At 42.6% G+C, this 16070-nt stretch overlaps 1 protein-coding gene across 5 annotated transcripts in view; it reads left to right on the forward strand.

Moving 5' to 3' along the window:
• Positions 1–16070, forward strand: part of LOC143782357 (cadherin-6-like) — a 428058-nt gene that overhangs the window by 379074 nt on the left and 32914 nt on the right. For all 5 annotated transcript variants that reach the window (XM_077269722.1, XM_077269721.1, XM_077269720.1 and 2 more), the window contains one exon: positions 2769–2905. In XM_077269722.1, coding sequence (XP_077125837.1) covers positions 2769–2905 — 137 coding nt within the window. The remainder of the gene's footprint in view (positions 1–2768; positions 2906–16070) is intronic.

The following is a 16070-nucleotide window of genomic DNA, read 5'->3' on the forward strand; positions in this document are numbered from 1 at the left end:
TAGTCAATGGCATAAAAAAACAATTCCTAAATTGCTATTTTTGTTCATTCTGTCTCCCAAAACTTTGAATAGAAAGTGATCAAAAAATGTTATGTGTTCAAAAAAGGTAACAATAAAAATGTCAACTCGTCCTCCAAAAACATGCCCTCACATGACTGTTTGCAGAAATATAGAAAATGTATTGCTCTCCAAATATGGCAATGCAAAAACTTTATTTTGCAAACAAGCATCTTTTAGGGTGTGATAGCTGCCAAACAGAAAAATAAACCTGATACAATACAAATCTGGTATTGCCGTAGAAAAAATGGTAGTTTTCCACTTACTCAGCGTAATGTTATACAATTCTGTGAGGCGCCTGAAGTTTAAAAATGCTCACCTTACTGATGTCAGCGCTCCTCACAGCAGTTGGATTCCATGCTACTCTCAGTGTTTTCCAGTGGCCATGTTGAGCGGACACATTACTGATGTCACTGCTCAGCACTGCATCCTGAGTCGGGGATAGTTGTGAGATGGATTTATGGCAGACCCTTTTGAATTATTTTATGTTTTAAAGGTAATAAATGGGTAATAGAGGGTTGGGAACTGCTTTTTACAATTAAAGGACTTTTCTGTTTTGTGTTTATTGCTTTGCACTATGGGGTTAGAAATGGAGCTGTCTTATACACGCCTCTCCATTAGTAACCCCTGGATGTCAGCGGTCATTACACAGCTGACATCAACCCCAAAATATTACCCCACTTGCCAATGCATTAGGGCAAGCAGGAAGAGCCATGCAAAGCACCACAATTGGAGCATCTAATGGATGCGTCTTTTCTGGTGCAGCTGCAGGGTGCTATTTTTAGACTGGGGAGGCACAGATATCCATGGACATTCCCAGCCTGAGAATACCATCTCCCAGCTGTTTGCTTTACCATGGCTGGTTATCAAATATAGGGGTTGCTCCACAACGTTTTTTTAAATTATTTATTTAAATAATTTAAAAAAAATGGTGTGGGGCCCCCTCTATAACCAACCAAGATAAAGCAGACATCTGAGAGCTGCCGACCGCAGCTGTCTGTTTTACCTGCGCTTGTTATCAAAAATAGAGGGGACCCCACGTCTGTTTTTTTTTATTTATTTTTTATAACATCCTGACAAAAGGGGGCCCGAAGAACCTACACTGTAAAAGCTTGTTGATTGTATGCGCTGCAGCCTTTCAAAAAGCTTTATGCAGGATGCTGAACCGAACAGTAACACTGACTTCCGGAAGAAGACAGTTGGAAGAATACAAAATGAAGTCCGTCCATCCATTCAGAAGCCAAAAGGTGGACACCCACGCAAAATATCGCCGTCAACAAGTTGGCTCATCCCAAGATCTATCAGTTCTGGTGTGACAAACACAGCATTGGAGGTGGCTCATATGCTTCATAACAGTGAGATCACAGTTGTCGATGCAAGCACTGTGCGATTATATTACTTAAATATTGTCATCAGAAGCATCAATTCGAGTTTACAAACACGTGGACCTTTAAAGATTTGAAACGGGTGATTTGGCGCGATGACACAAAAGTCAATAGACTAGGCTCTGATAGGTGCAAACTGTTCTGAAAGAAACAATGGAAAAAGGGGCTAACGGATTGAGAAATTGAAGGTAATGTCAAGTTCGGTGGAAGAATGCTGAACTATATGTGAGAATCCTACAAGATAAGTTACTTTGTACGCCCAAGTACTAAGGGTATGAAAAGAATGACATAGTGTTCCAAAATGACCTCAACACAAAGCATATGTCAAGATTGGCAAAGAAATGGTTGAATGATAATGAAGTAGAGGTGCTGGAATGGCCCCCAGAGTCCCCAGACCTCAACCCAATCAAACACTTGTAGGTAAAAATGAAGAAAACCTGTATACATACTCAAGTGAGTCAACCATTATGCACAAACTTTGGGAGCGTGTAGAAGAGAGCATGCCCAGAATGATCCAGGCAGTGTTGAAAGTCAAAGGTAATTTTACAAAATACTATCAAAATAAAAATATAAATTTAGATCACTAGGAGCAAAACAGTAACAATGCAGTGATATAACAAGAATTTGCTAAACTAATCATATCCTAAATAGTTGCAAGTCAAGAATGAGATATCCAAGCTGATTGTCATTAACATGATGGCAGTCTCATGTACAAAGCAGAAGTGGTCGGTGAGATATGGAGCATGAAAGTCAAAAGCTCAAACCATTGTTATTCTTTTGCACTTCACTTTATAATGCTCCTTTGGAAAGCAAAAGATTATTATTATTATTTGTTATTATAGCGCCATTTACTCTATCGCTCTTTACATGTGAAAGATATGGAGTGGCGTTAGTTTCGGGATAAAAAAAAACTCTAGCATTTTCCAATAACAACATACAGGTGAACATCACAAATGTACCGGACATTTGTCTAAAAAATTACTCGATTTTGACATCTCGGGAAATCTGTAGAAAACTCAGTGTTTTAAGCTTCCGTCAGAAAGGGATTATTCAAGTGCTTGTTGTTAGGAAGCGGAGACTTTATTTAAAATGTTTTGACATTTATAGTGTTAGATATTTCCTGATAGTAAAACGTTGCTTTTAACAATGTAGTGACATTGCAGGCTTTTTAAGTAATTGTATGCTTTTTTTTGCTGCTATTGTGAAATAGCAGGAATTTTTAAATGTCATTTCTAATTTAATATATTGCATTATTGCTGTTAACACTTCTGTCTGGGCATTGCTGTGGATAAAAGACAACATTTAATATTTGGCCTGTGTTTGCAGGTATTCGGTGGATCGCCATACAGATATGGATAGGATGTTCAACATAGATTCGGGAAATGGATCGATTTTTACTTCCAAATCTCTGGATCGGGAGGCACTGTTGTGGCACAATATTACTGTAATAGCTACAGAAATCAGTAAGTAAACCTTAAATACCATCACTTTCCATGTAGTGCAGAAGCAAGGACTTTTAAAGCTTAAAGGGAACCTGTCACCCCCAAAATCGATGGTGAGGTAAGCTCACCGTCATCAGGGGCTTATCTACAGCATTCTGTAATGCTGTAGATAAGCCCCCGATGTCACCTAAAAGAGGAGAAAAAGAGGTTAGATTATACTCACCCAGGGGTGGTCCCGCTGCGGTCCGGGCCCGATGGGTGTCTCAGGTCCGCTCCGGCGCCTCCCATCTTCATTCCATGACGTCCTCTTCTTGTCTTCACGCCGTGGCTGTGGTGCAGGCGTCCTTTGTCTGCCCTGTTGTGGGCAGAGCAAAGTAATGCAGTGCGCAGTCGCTGGGCCTCTCTGACCTGTCCTGGCGCCTGCGCACTGCAGTACTTTGCTCTGCCCTCAACAGGGCAGACAAAGTACGCCTGCGCCGCAGCCGCGGCGTGAAGACCAGAAGAGGACGTAATGGAATGAAGATGGGAGGCCCCGGACCAAACCTGAGACGCCCATCAGACCGGACCGCAGCGGGACCGCCCCTGGGTGAGTATAATCTAACCTCTTTTTCTCCTCTTTTAGGTAACATCGGGTGCTTATCTACAGCATTACAGAATGCTGTAGATAAGTCCCTGATGATGGTGAGATTACCTCACCATCGATTTTGGGGGTGACAGGTTCCCTTTAATACACTTAGGAAAGTATGACCAGGCATGTTGAAGTTTAATTGTTAGTTTCTCATAAGCAATGATGAAAGGGTCTGTTGTGCGCGTGCATGTATATACGTGTGCGCTTTCGTAAAGAACTGTGGATAAATGTATAATGCTCAGTTAATGGAATGTAATTCTGCTAACAGATGATGTTTGGCTAAAATAATTGAATCCATTCTAAAACAATAACCATTTACTAATTGCTTAGTACTATATTCCCAGTCAGAGCTGACACAAATGCATTGCCATCTTTACTGGAAGTCACCCAGAGCAAGATTAAAGTTAATAAAATTAGTAACCACTATGAAGTCAATCTGAAAGGCAGACACAATTACACATGAGGATCTGCTATTGGCAGCTGTACACACTTTCAAATTGCATCTTGTAGAGTACAGTACATAGGACATGGTGTCATTGAAGTGTGTAAAACGGAATATTATCAAATGATTTAATAACACTTAAAATCTAATTAATGATATGGATAGAAGGTAAAGTAAATTTTATTTAATCCAACATTGCAGATGTTCTGGATTATTGGGCTGCCAAACAGCATGCTAAATATTTTGGTAAGAGTAGATAACCACCATGATGGAAGACTAAAAATGTACTAATATTACTTCTTTACTTTATATTGTATATATATATATATATATATATATATATATATATACATACACATATATATATACACTCACCGGCCACTTTATTAGGTACACCATGCTAGTAACGGGTTGGACCCCCTTTTGCCTTCAGAACTGCCTCAATTCTTCGTGGCATAGATTCAACAAGGTGCTGGAAGCATTCCTCAGAGATTTTGGTCCATATTGACATGATGGCATCACACAGTTGCCGCAGATTTGTCGGCTGCACATCCCAAAGATGCTCCATACAAGGCAGGATGGATCCATGCTTTCATGTTGTTTACGCCAAATTCTGACCCTACCATCCGAATGTCGCAGCAGAAATCGAGACTCATGAGACCAAGCAACGTTTTTCCAATCTTCTACTGTCCAATTTCGATGAGCTTGTACAAATTGTAGCCTCAGTTTCCTGTTCTTAGCTGAAAGGAGTGGTACCCGGTGTGGTCTTCTGCTGCTGTAGCCCATCTGCCTCAAAGTTCGACGCACTGTGCGTTCAGAGATGCTCTTAGGCCTACCTTGGTTGTAACGGGTGGCGATTTGAGTCACTGTTGCCTTTCTATCAGCTCGAACCAGTCTGCCCATTCTCCTCTGACCTCTGGCATCAACAAGGCATTTCCGCCCACAGAACTGCCGCTCACTGAATTGTTTTTCTTTTTCGGACCATTCTCTGTAAACCCTAGAGATGGTTGTGCGTGAAAATCCCAGTAGATCAGCAGTTTCTGAAATACTCAGACCAGCCCTTCTGGCACCAACAACCATGCCACGTTCAAAGGCACTCAAATCACCTTTCTTCCCCATACTGATGCTCGGTTTGAACTGCAGGAGATTGTCTTGACCATGTCTACATGCCTAAATGCACTGAGTTGCCGCCATGTGATTGGCTGATTAGAAATTAAGTGTTAACAAGAAGTTGGACAGGTGTACCTAATAAAGTGGCCGGTGAGTGTATATATATATATATATATATATATATATATATATATATATATATATATATATATATATATATATATATATATACACTCACCGGCCACTTTATTAGGTACACCATGCTAGTAACAGGTTGGACCCCCTTTTGCCTTCAGAACTGCCTCAATTCTTCGTGGCATAGATTCAACAAGGTGCTGGAAGCATTCCTCAGAGATTTTGGTCCATATTGACATGATGGCATCACACAGTTGCCGCAGATTTGTCGGCTGCACATCCCAAAGATGCTCCATACAAGGCAGGATGGATCCATGCTTTCATGTTGTTTACGCCAAATTCTGACCCTACCATCCGAATGTCGCAGCAGAAATCGAGACTCATGAGACCAAGCAACGTTTTTCCAATCTTCTACTGTCCAATTTCGATGAGCTTGTACAAATTGTAGCCTCAGTTTCCTGTTCTTAGCTGAAAGGAGTGGTACCCGGTGTGGTCTTCTGCTGCTGTAGCCCATCTGCCTCAAAGTTCGACGCACTGTGCGTTCAGAGATGCTCTTAGGCCTACCTTGGTTGTAACGGGTGGCGATTTGAGTCACTGTTGCCTTTCTATCAGCTCGAACCAGTCTGCCCATTCTCCTCTGACCTCTGGCATCAACAAGGCATTTCCGCCCACAGAACTGCCGCTCACTGAATTGTTTTTCTTTTTCGGACCATTCTCTGTAAACCCTAGAGATGGTTGTGCGTGAAAATCCCAGTAGATCAGCAGTTTCTGAAATACTCAGACCAGCCCTTCTGGCACCAACAACCATGCCACGTTCAAAGGCACTCAAATCACCTTTCTTCCCCATACTGATGCTCGGTTTGAACTGCAGGAGATTGTCTTGACCATGTCTACATGCCTAAATGCACTGAGTTGCCGCCATGTGATTGGCTGATTAGAAATTAAGTGTTAACAAGAAGTTGGACAGGTGTACCTAATAAAGTGGCCGGTGAGTGTATATATGTGTGTGTATTTATCTACTATATAATTGTCTAAGGGTCACTTCCGTCTGTCTGTCCTTCTGTCTGTCTTTCTGTCTGTCACGGATATTCATTGGTCGCAGCCTCTGTCTGTCATGGAATCCAAGTCGCTGATTGGTCGTGGCAAAACGCAATGTACTGCGTGGGCTGTGCAATGTACTGCGTTGGCTGCGCAATGTACTGCGTGGGCTGCGCAATGTACTGCGTGGGCTGCGCAATGTACTGCGTGGGCTGCGCAACATACTACGTGGGCTGCGCAATATACTACGTGGGCTACGCAATATACTACGTGGGCTACGCAATATACTACGTGGGCTGCGCAATGTACTGCGTGGGCTGCGCAATGTACTGCGTGGGCTGCGCAATGTACTGCGTGGGCTGCGCAATGTACTGCGTGGGCTGCGGAATGTACTGCGTGGGCTGCGCAATGTACTGCGTTGGCTGCGCAATGTACTGCGTGGGCTGCGCAATGTACTGCGTGGGCTGCGCAACATACTACATGGGCTGCGCAACATACTACATGGGCTGCGCAACATACTAGGTGGGCTGCGCAATATACTACGTGGGCTACGCAATATACTACGTGGGCTACGCAATATACTACGTGGGCTGCGCAATGTACTGCGTGGGCTGCGCAATGTACTGCGTGGGCTGCGCAATGTACTGCGTGGGCTGGGGAATGTACTGCGTGGGCTGCGCAATGTACTGCGTGGGCTGCGCAATGTACTGCGTGGGCTGCGCAATGTACTACGTGGGCTGCGCAATGTACTACGTGGGCTGCGCAATGTACTGCGTGGGCTGCGCAATGTACTGCGTGGGCTGCGCAATGTACTGCGTGGGCTGGGGAATGTACTGCGTGGGCTGCGCAATGTACTGCGTGGGCTGCGCAATGTACTGCGTGGGCTGCGCAATGTACTACGTGGGCTGCGCAATGTACTGCGTGGGCTGCGCAATGTACTGCGTAGGCTGCGCAATGTACTGCGTTGGCTGCGCAATGTACTGCGTTGGCTGCGCAATGTACTGCGTTGGCTGAGCAATGTACTGCGTGGGCTGGGCAATGTACTGCGTGGGCTGCGCAATATACTGCATGGGCTGTGCAATGTACTGCGTGAGCTGCGCAATGTACTGCGTGGGCTGTGCTATACACTACGCATACATATTCTAGAATACCCGATGCGTTAGAATCGGGCCACCATCTAGTATTTATATAATTGCCTTGTAATGTTTTAATTTCCTGTTCTGTCCAGATGTCACCGTATCCCAGAATTCCAAGGGGAGGAAGTTCACCGACCGCCATATTGAGACACCCAAGTGATGGGTGTCTCAAAATTGAAACTGCTGGTACCAACCTATTGCGCAGTACCACCAGCGGAACACCGTCGCGCCACACACACACACTATATGCCGAACGCACCAGACACACACTCTCACACATTTACACTCACGCAGCCGCTTGCGCGGTACCACCAGCAGAACACCATCGCGAACATGCCGCCACCGGAATCAGCCAAATGGTTCACTGACTGATGCCATCTTTATACAGGAGGAGTGCATGCACAGTTTTAATGTGACCGCCGCTATCTGTCTGCACAAAGATGGCGGTGGTCTGATTTACTGCACAAAATACATGCAGGTGCAGTGAATCATTCGTCTGATCCCGGCAGCAGATGCGCAATGTGTCTACAGGCAGAGGAAGCCAGTCACATTAAAGGGGTTTTCCCACGAACGAAAGTTTATTTTAAAAATTGAATGTCTGACCGTGTACGGAGCACACCACATTTCCTGGGCAGGGGAGGAAGCAAAAGGTAATACTGACATTACAGCAGGGGATCACAGTGGATTCATTTTGTGAGGTAAAATATTTCACTGACTGTTTTTAAAAAATATTTTACATCACAAAATGTATCTTCTGTGATCTCCTTCTGTAATGTCAGTATTTTTCTTTTGCTTTCTCCCCTGCCCAGGAGCTGTGGTATGTTCTGTACACGGTCAGACACAGGGGTGAGTTTGTCTGACCCTATACGGAGCATACCACATCTCCTTGGCAGGGGAAGAAGCAAAAGACAATACTGACATTACAGCAGGGGATCACAGTGGATTCATTTTGTGAGGTAAAATATTTCACTGACTGTTTTTAAAAAATATTTTACCTCACAAAATGTATCCTCTGCGATCTCCTCCTGTAATAGTAATGTCAGTATTGTATTTTGCTTCCTCCCCTGCCCAGGAGCTGTGGTATGTTCCGTACACGGTCAGACACAGACAATTTTTAAAATGAACTTTTGTTCGTGGGAAAACCTCTTTAAAAAGCAAATATCAATGCCAACATGGCTCCTCATAAAAAGTATGCCAATGACAATGAAGGAAAGCAGCAAAGGTACAACGTCGAAGGCAACAAAGGGCAAATTAGACTCTTGAAGAGCAACAGCATCGCTGGGACAAAAACAATGTATAGAAGCGTAGGCATCAAGCACGAGTCCCCTGATGCAAAAGTCACTAGATTATCACAGAATGCTATTAGGCAACAAGAGCGCCACATGCCTGCCCCCATCGTGACATTACCGCCCTCCCGATGCGATAGCATCGGGACTCCATCTAGTATATATATATATATATATATATATATATATATATATATATATATATATATATATATATATATATATATATATATATATATACAGTGGTGTTCAAAAGTCCAGCATAGGATAAATTGATTTTTCAAGTTTTAAACGTTTTCTGTCTAATATCTTCGATGCTAATACGACATATTATATATAGTTTTGTTCAGAATACAATTTTGCATTCTCTCCCTGTAATATTTTTAGCTTTTGAAGCAGTTTTGCCTGAAATTATTGCAACAATATGGGAATTGAAAGCACAACTAAATATTGTACAGCTTCAGATCCAAAATTAGCCAATCACAGATGAGGTTCTTGTGACCAATCATAACCTGAATATGGCAGCCAATCACATTGCATTACATTGCATCACATCTGCTGCTTTGTTTGTTTGTTTTATCTATTGGTCTATCTAGTGAATCATACTGTAGAGTTTTATGATGGGAGCCTTCAGATTTTTGTCAACGGAGGATCGTGTGCGAGTTGTGGTGCTACATGAAGAGGGTTATACTGGCCCCCAGATCGCAAGGAAGGTCGGCTGTAATCAGAGTACAGTCGTAAGAATTTTGCAGAAACATAAGCAGCTTGGAATTACCCAGGACAGGCCCAAATCTGGTCGGCCCAGAAAGTCAACTAAAAGGGAGGATAGAGTACTGATAAGAACATCCCTTGCCAATCGAAAGCTCACCTCTCCTCAGCTTCTGCGAGAATGGCAAGAAAAGTGCAATATTGAGGTAGCAACATCAACTGTTAGGAAGAGATGTTTGGAAGCAGGATTGAGAGGGTGCAAGGCCCGAAAGAAGCCATTGATGACAGCCATACAATGACAAAGGCGAAAACTGTGGGCATTGAAATATTTGAGGAGGAAGGAGGAGTGGGAAAAAGTGCTATTTAGTGATGAAAGCACTTTTTGCATTTTAGGAAATGATGGCAAGTGTTATGTGAGAAGGTTCCCACATGAAGAGTACAAGCCAGAGTGTTTGAGCTTCTCTGTGTTTATGTTTATCCGATGAAAGTAATGGTCTGGGGCTGTATGGCAGCCAATGGTGTTGGAAGAACAAGGTGGCTACTATTGACTGGCCAGCTCAGTCCCCGGACCTCAATCCAATTGAAAATTTCTGGCACAAGGTATCATTAGAGATATCTAGAAAACAGCCAAGGACCAAGAGTGAGTTGATTGAGGCTCTGATACAGGCCTGGAACCACATCATCACTCGTGAACATCTGCAGAAGCTTGTTCACTCAATGCCACAGAGATGCAAGCTGGTGCTCAAGAGCAAAGGCTGGCCAATAAAGTATTAGAAGCTAAAGATGCACTCAAAAGGCCCTTTTCAGCACTCTGAATTAAATAAAAAATAATAAATCTTAAAAAGTAAAATTTAAGTCTGTGTGAACTTGCATTGGAAGTTAATGAACTTAGAAACCTGTTCACCATTCTACACACTGTACTGGTGTAGGTATGGTTATGCTGTAAAAAAAAAATTATCAAAAATGCGCTTACCATAACAATTTATACACTTGGGACATTCAAAAATGAGTGTAGCATACAATGAGGGATTACAAAAACATATATGTTCCACCAGTTTCACTGTAGAGATTCAGAAGTATGAAACATATAGTTTTCTTCACGCCTATGCAGGACTTTTGAACACCATTGTATATACATACATATATATATATATATACTGTATGAAGTCATTGGATTATGGTAATATCAGGATCAATAAATGTTATTAATATGCAAATAATGAAAGGAAACAATCTTGAAAACACCTTGTTTTATTCAGTATTGAGTATGAGCGCCAAGAGCAGAAATACTTGCACTTAGATGACTTGGCATGCTATCAGTGAGGTTATTAATGATTGTCTGAGAAGTGTTCTGTCACACTGAATGCACTTGGGCATGGAAATTATCAACATCCACTGCCAGGAGCTCTCTTTGCAATTGTCGACCAATGTGTCTGTTGGGACACATGTATTGAGACACTGCAGGCCATGGTTGCCCATTAGGCTTCACCAGCTGCCCACAGCACAAGTAATATTATGTTATTTAAAAAAAAATAGGCTGTATTTTGTTAAAAAAGAAACAAAAATGTTTAAGTAATATTAACATTTATCTGCTTTTGCACACCTGTTTTACCAGTAAAATTTGACAACCCTGAACACCACACCTATACTAAGACCTGCTGCCACCTTATGCTGTTTGTGCATATACAGTACCTACCGAGCATTTTTTGTACTGGTTGAATAATTGAGGTTGAAAAGATTGTAAAAAGTTAATTATAGTTAACCCCTTTCTGACATTAGACGTACTATCCCGTCGAGGTGGGGTGGGCCCGTATGACCACCGACGGGATAGTACGTCATATGCGATCGGCCGCGCTCACGGGGGGAGCGTGGCCGATCGTGGCCGGGTGTCAGCTGACTATCGCAGCAGACATCCGGCACTATGTGCCAGGAGCGGTCACGGACCGCCCCCGACACATTAACCCCCGGCACACTGCGATCAAACATGATCGCAGTGTTCCGGCGGTATAGGGAAGCATCACGCAGGGAGGGGGCTCCCTGCGTACTTCCCTGAGACCCCCGGAGCAACGCGATGTGATCACGTTGCTCCGAGGGTCTCTTACCTCCTCCTCCCTGCAGCAGGCCCGGATCCAAAATGGCCGCGGGGGGCCTTCTGGGTCCTGCAGGAGGTAGCTTACCAGCACCTGCTCAGAGCAAGCGCTGGTAAGCCTGCAGGAGTGCCCGTCAGATCGCTGATCTGACACAGTGCACAGCAAAGTGTCAGATCAGCGATCTTACACTATAACATGATGCCCCCTTCCTGGGGCAATGATATAGTGTAAAAAAATATATATTCACATGTGTAAAAAAAAATCCTAATAAAAAATTAAAATATATATATTGTTCCTATAAATACATTATCTAAATAAAAAAAACAATAAAAGTACACATATTTAGTATCACCGCGTCCGTAACGACCCGACCTATAAAACTGTCCCACTAGTTAACCCCTACAGTGAACACTGTAAAAAAAGAAAAAGAAAGAGGCAAAAAAAAGCTTTATTATCATACCGCCAAACAAAAAGTGGAATAACACGCGATCAAAAAGATGGATATAAATAACCATGGTACCGCTGAAAACATCATCTTGTCCCACAAAAAACGAGCCACCATACAGCATCATCAGCAAAAAAGTTATAGTCCTCAGAATAAAGCGATGCAAAAATAATTATTTTTTCTATAAAATAGTTTTTATCGTATAAAAGCGCCAAACATAAAAAAAGATATAAATGAGGTATCGCTGTAATCGTACTGACCCGAAGAATAAAACTGCTTTATCCATTTTACCAAATGCAGAACGGTATAAATGCCTCCCCCAAAAGAAATTCATGAATAGCTGGTTTTTGGTTTTTGGTCATTCTGCCTCACAAAAATCGGAATAAAAAGCGATCAAAAAATGTCACGTGCCCAAAAATGTTACCAATAAAAACGTCAACTCGTCTTGCAGAAAACAAGACCTCACATGACTCTGTGGACCAAAATATGGAAAAATTATAGCTCTCAAAATGTGGTAACGCAAAAAATATTTTTTGCAATAAAAAGCGTCTTTCAGTGCATGACGGCTGCCAATCATAAAAATCTGCTAAAAAACCCGCTATCAAAGTAAATCAAACCCCCCTTCATCACCCCCTAGTTAGGGGAAAATTAAAAAATTAAAAAAAATGTATTTATTTCCATTTTCCCATTAGGGTTAGTGCTAGGGTTAGGGTTAGGGCTAGGGTTAGGGCTAGGGTTAGGGTTGGGGCTAGGGTTAAGTCTACAGTTAGGGTTGGGGCTAAAGTTAGGGTTGGGGCTAAAGTTAGGGTTAGGGTTTGGATTACATTTACGGTTGGGAATAGGGTTGGGATTAAGGTTAGGGGTGTGTCAGGGTTAGGGGTGTGGTTAGAGTTACCATTGGGATTAGGGTTAGGGATGTGTTTGAATTAGGGTTTCAGTTATAATTGGGGGGTTTCCACTGTTTAGGCACATCAGGGGCTCTCCAAACGTGACATGGCGTCCGGTCTCAATTCCAGCCAATTCTGCATTGAAAAAGTAAAACAGTGCTCCTTCGCTTCCGAGCTCTGCCATGCGCTGAAACAGTGGTTCCCCCCACATATGGGGTATCAGCGTACTCAGGACAAATTGGACAACAACTTTTGGAGTCCAATTTCAACTGTTACCCTTGGAAAAATGCAAAACTGGGGGATAAAAAATAATTTTTGTGGAAAAAAAAGGATTTTTTATTTTCACGGCTCTGAGTTATAAACTGTAGTGAAACACTTGGGTTCAAACTTCTCACAACACATCTAGATAAGTTCCTTGGGGGGTCTAGTTTCCAATATGGGGCCACTTGTGGGGGATTTCTACTGTTTAGGTACATTAGCGGCTCTACAAACGCAATGTGACGCCTGCAGATCAATCCATCTAAGTCTGCATTCCAAATGACGCTCCTTCCGAGCTCTGCCATGCGCTCAAACGGTGGTTCCCCCCCACATATGGGGTATCAGCGTACTCAGGACAAATTGAAAACCAACTTTTGGGGTCCAATTTCAACTGTTACCCTTGGAAAAATACAAAACTGGGGGCTAAAAAATAATTTTTGTGGAAAAATATGATTTTTTATTTTCACGGTTCTGCGTTATAAACTGTAGTGAAACACTTTGGGGTTCAAAGTTCTCACAACACATCTAGATAAGTTCCTTGGGGGGTCTAGTTTCCAATATGGGGTCACTTGTGGGGGGTTTCTGCTGTTTAGGTACATTAGGGGCTCTGCAAATGCAATGTGACGCCTGCAGACCATTCCATCTAAGTCTGCATTCCAAATGGCGCTCCTTCCCTTCCGAGCTCTGCCATGCGCTCAAACGGTGGTTCCCCCCACATATTGGGTATCAGCTTACTCAGGACAAATTGGACAACAACATTTGGGGTCCAATTTCTCCTGTTACTCCTGGGAAAATACATAACTGGGGGCTAAAAAATATTTTTTGTGGGGAAAAAAAAGAATTTTTATTTTCACGGCTCTGCGTTATAAACTGTAGTGAAACACTTGGGGGTTCAAAGCTCTCACAACACATCTAGATGAGTTCCTTAGGGGGTCTACTTTCCAAAATGGTGTCACTTTCGGGGGGTTTCAATGTTTAGGCACATCAGTGGCTCTCCAAACGCATCATGGCGTCCCATCTCAATTCCAGTCAATTTTGCATTGAAAAGTTATATGGCGCTCCTTCCCTTCCGAGCTCTGCCATGCGCCCAAACAGTGGTTTACCCCCACATATGGGGTATCAGCGTACTCAGGACAAATTGTACAACAACTTTTGGGGTCCAATTTCTTCTCTTACCCTTGGGAAAATAAAAAATTGGGGGCGAAAAAAGATCATTTTTGTGAAAAAATATGATTTTTTATTTTTATGGCTCTGCATTATAAACTTCTGTGAAGCACTTGGTGGGTCAAAGTGCTCACCACACATCTAGATAAGTTCCTTAGGGGGTCTACTTCCCAAAATGGTGTCACTTGTGGGGGGTTTCAATTTTTAGGCACATCAGTGGCTCTCCAAACGCAACATGGCGTCCCATCTCAATTTCTGTCAATTTTGCATTGAAAAGTCAAACGGCGCTCCTTCCCTTCCGAGCTCTCCCATTCACCCAAACAGTGGTTTACCCCCACATATGGGGTATCAGCGTACTCAGGACAAATTGTACAACAACTTTTGGGGTCTAATGTCTTCTCTTACCCTTGGGAAAATAAAATATTGGGGGCGAAAAGATCATTTTTGTGAAAAAATATGATTATTTTTTTTTACGGCTCTGCATTATAAACTTCTGTGAAGCACTTAATCGGTCAAAGTGCTCACCACACATCTAGATAAGTTCCTTAGGGGGTCTACTTTCCAAAATGGTGTCACTTGTGGGGGGTTTCAATGCTTCGGCACATTATGGGTTCTCCAAACGCAACATGGCGTCCCATCTCAATTCGAGTCAATTTTGCATTGAAAAGTCAAATGGCGCTCCTTCGCTTCCGAGCTCTGCCATGCGCGCAAACAGTGGTTTACCCCCACATATGGGGTATCGGCGTACTCAGGACAAATTGTACAACAACTTTTGGGGTCCATTTTCTACTGTTAGCCTTGGTAAAATAAAACAAATTGGAGCTGAAGTAAATTTTTTGTTAAAAAAATTTAAATGTTCATTTTTATTTAAACATTCCAAAAATTCCTGTGAAACACCTGAAGGGTTAATAAACTTCTTGAATGTGGTTTTGAGCACCTCGAGGGGTGTTTTTAGAATGGTGTCACACTTGGTTATTTTCTATCATATAGACTCCTCAAAATGACTTCAAATGAGATGTGGTCCCTAAAAAAAAATGGTGTTGTAAAAATGAGAAATTGCTGGTCAACTTTTAACCCTTATAACTCCCTAACAAAAAAAAAATTTGGTTCCAAAATTGTGCTGATGTAAAGTAGACATGTGGGAAATGTTACTTATTAAGTATTTCGTGTATCTCTATGATTTAATGGCATAAAAATTCAAAGTTGGAAAATTGCGAAATTTTCGCCAAATTTCTGTTTTTTTCACAAATAGACGCAGGTAATATCAAGAAATTACCACTATCATGAAGTACAATATATGACGAGAAAACAGTGTCAGAATCACCGAGATCCGTTGAAGCATTTCAGATATATAACCTCATAAAGGGACAGTGGTCAGAATTGTAAAACTTGGCCTGGTCATTAACGTGCAAACCACCCTTGGGGGTAAAGGGGTTAAAGTTAATTATAGCCTCTCTGACCTTTCCCGGCACCTGCGCACTGCAGTACTTTGCTCTACCCTCAACAGGGCAGATAAAGTATGCCTGCGCCGGGGCCTCGGCAAGAAGACAAGAAGAGGACGTGATCGTATGAAGATAGGAGGCGCCGGATCCCGACGCCCATCGGACCAGACCGCAGCGGGACCGCCCCTGGGTGAGTATAATATAACCTGTTTTTCTTACCTTTCAGGTTAAATCGGGGGCTTATCTACAGCATTACAGAATGCTGTAGATAAGCCCCTGATGCCAGTGGCCTTTTCTCATATACGATTTTTGGGGTGACAGATTCCCTTTAAAAAGCAAAGGTTTGTATTAAGGGGATTTTGGCATTTGAGATTACTTTGCTTAGTTTTCCTGACAGATATAAAGCTATATTCATGA

The sequence above is a fragment of the Ranitomeya variabilis genome, chromosome 6, assembly GCF_051348905.1.
Source record: "Ranitomeya variabilis isolate aRanVar5 chromosome 6, aRanVar5.hap1, whole genome shotgun sequence".
In the NCBI taxonomy this organism is placed as follows: domain Eukaryota; kingdom Metazoa; phylum Chordata; class Amphibia; order Anura; family Dendrobatidae; genus Ranitomeya; species Ranitomeya variabilis.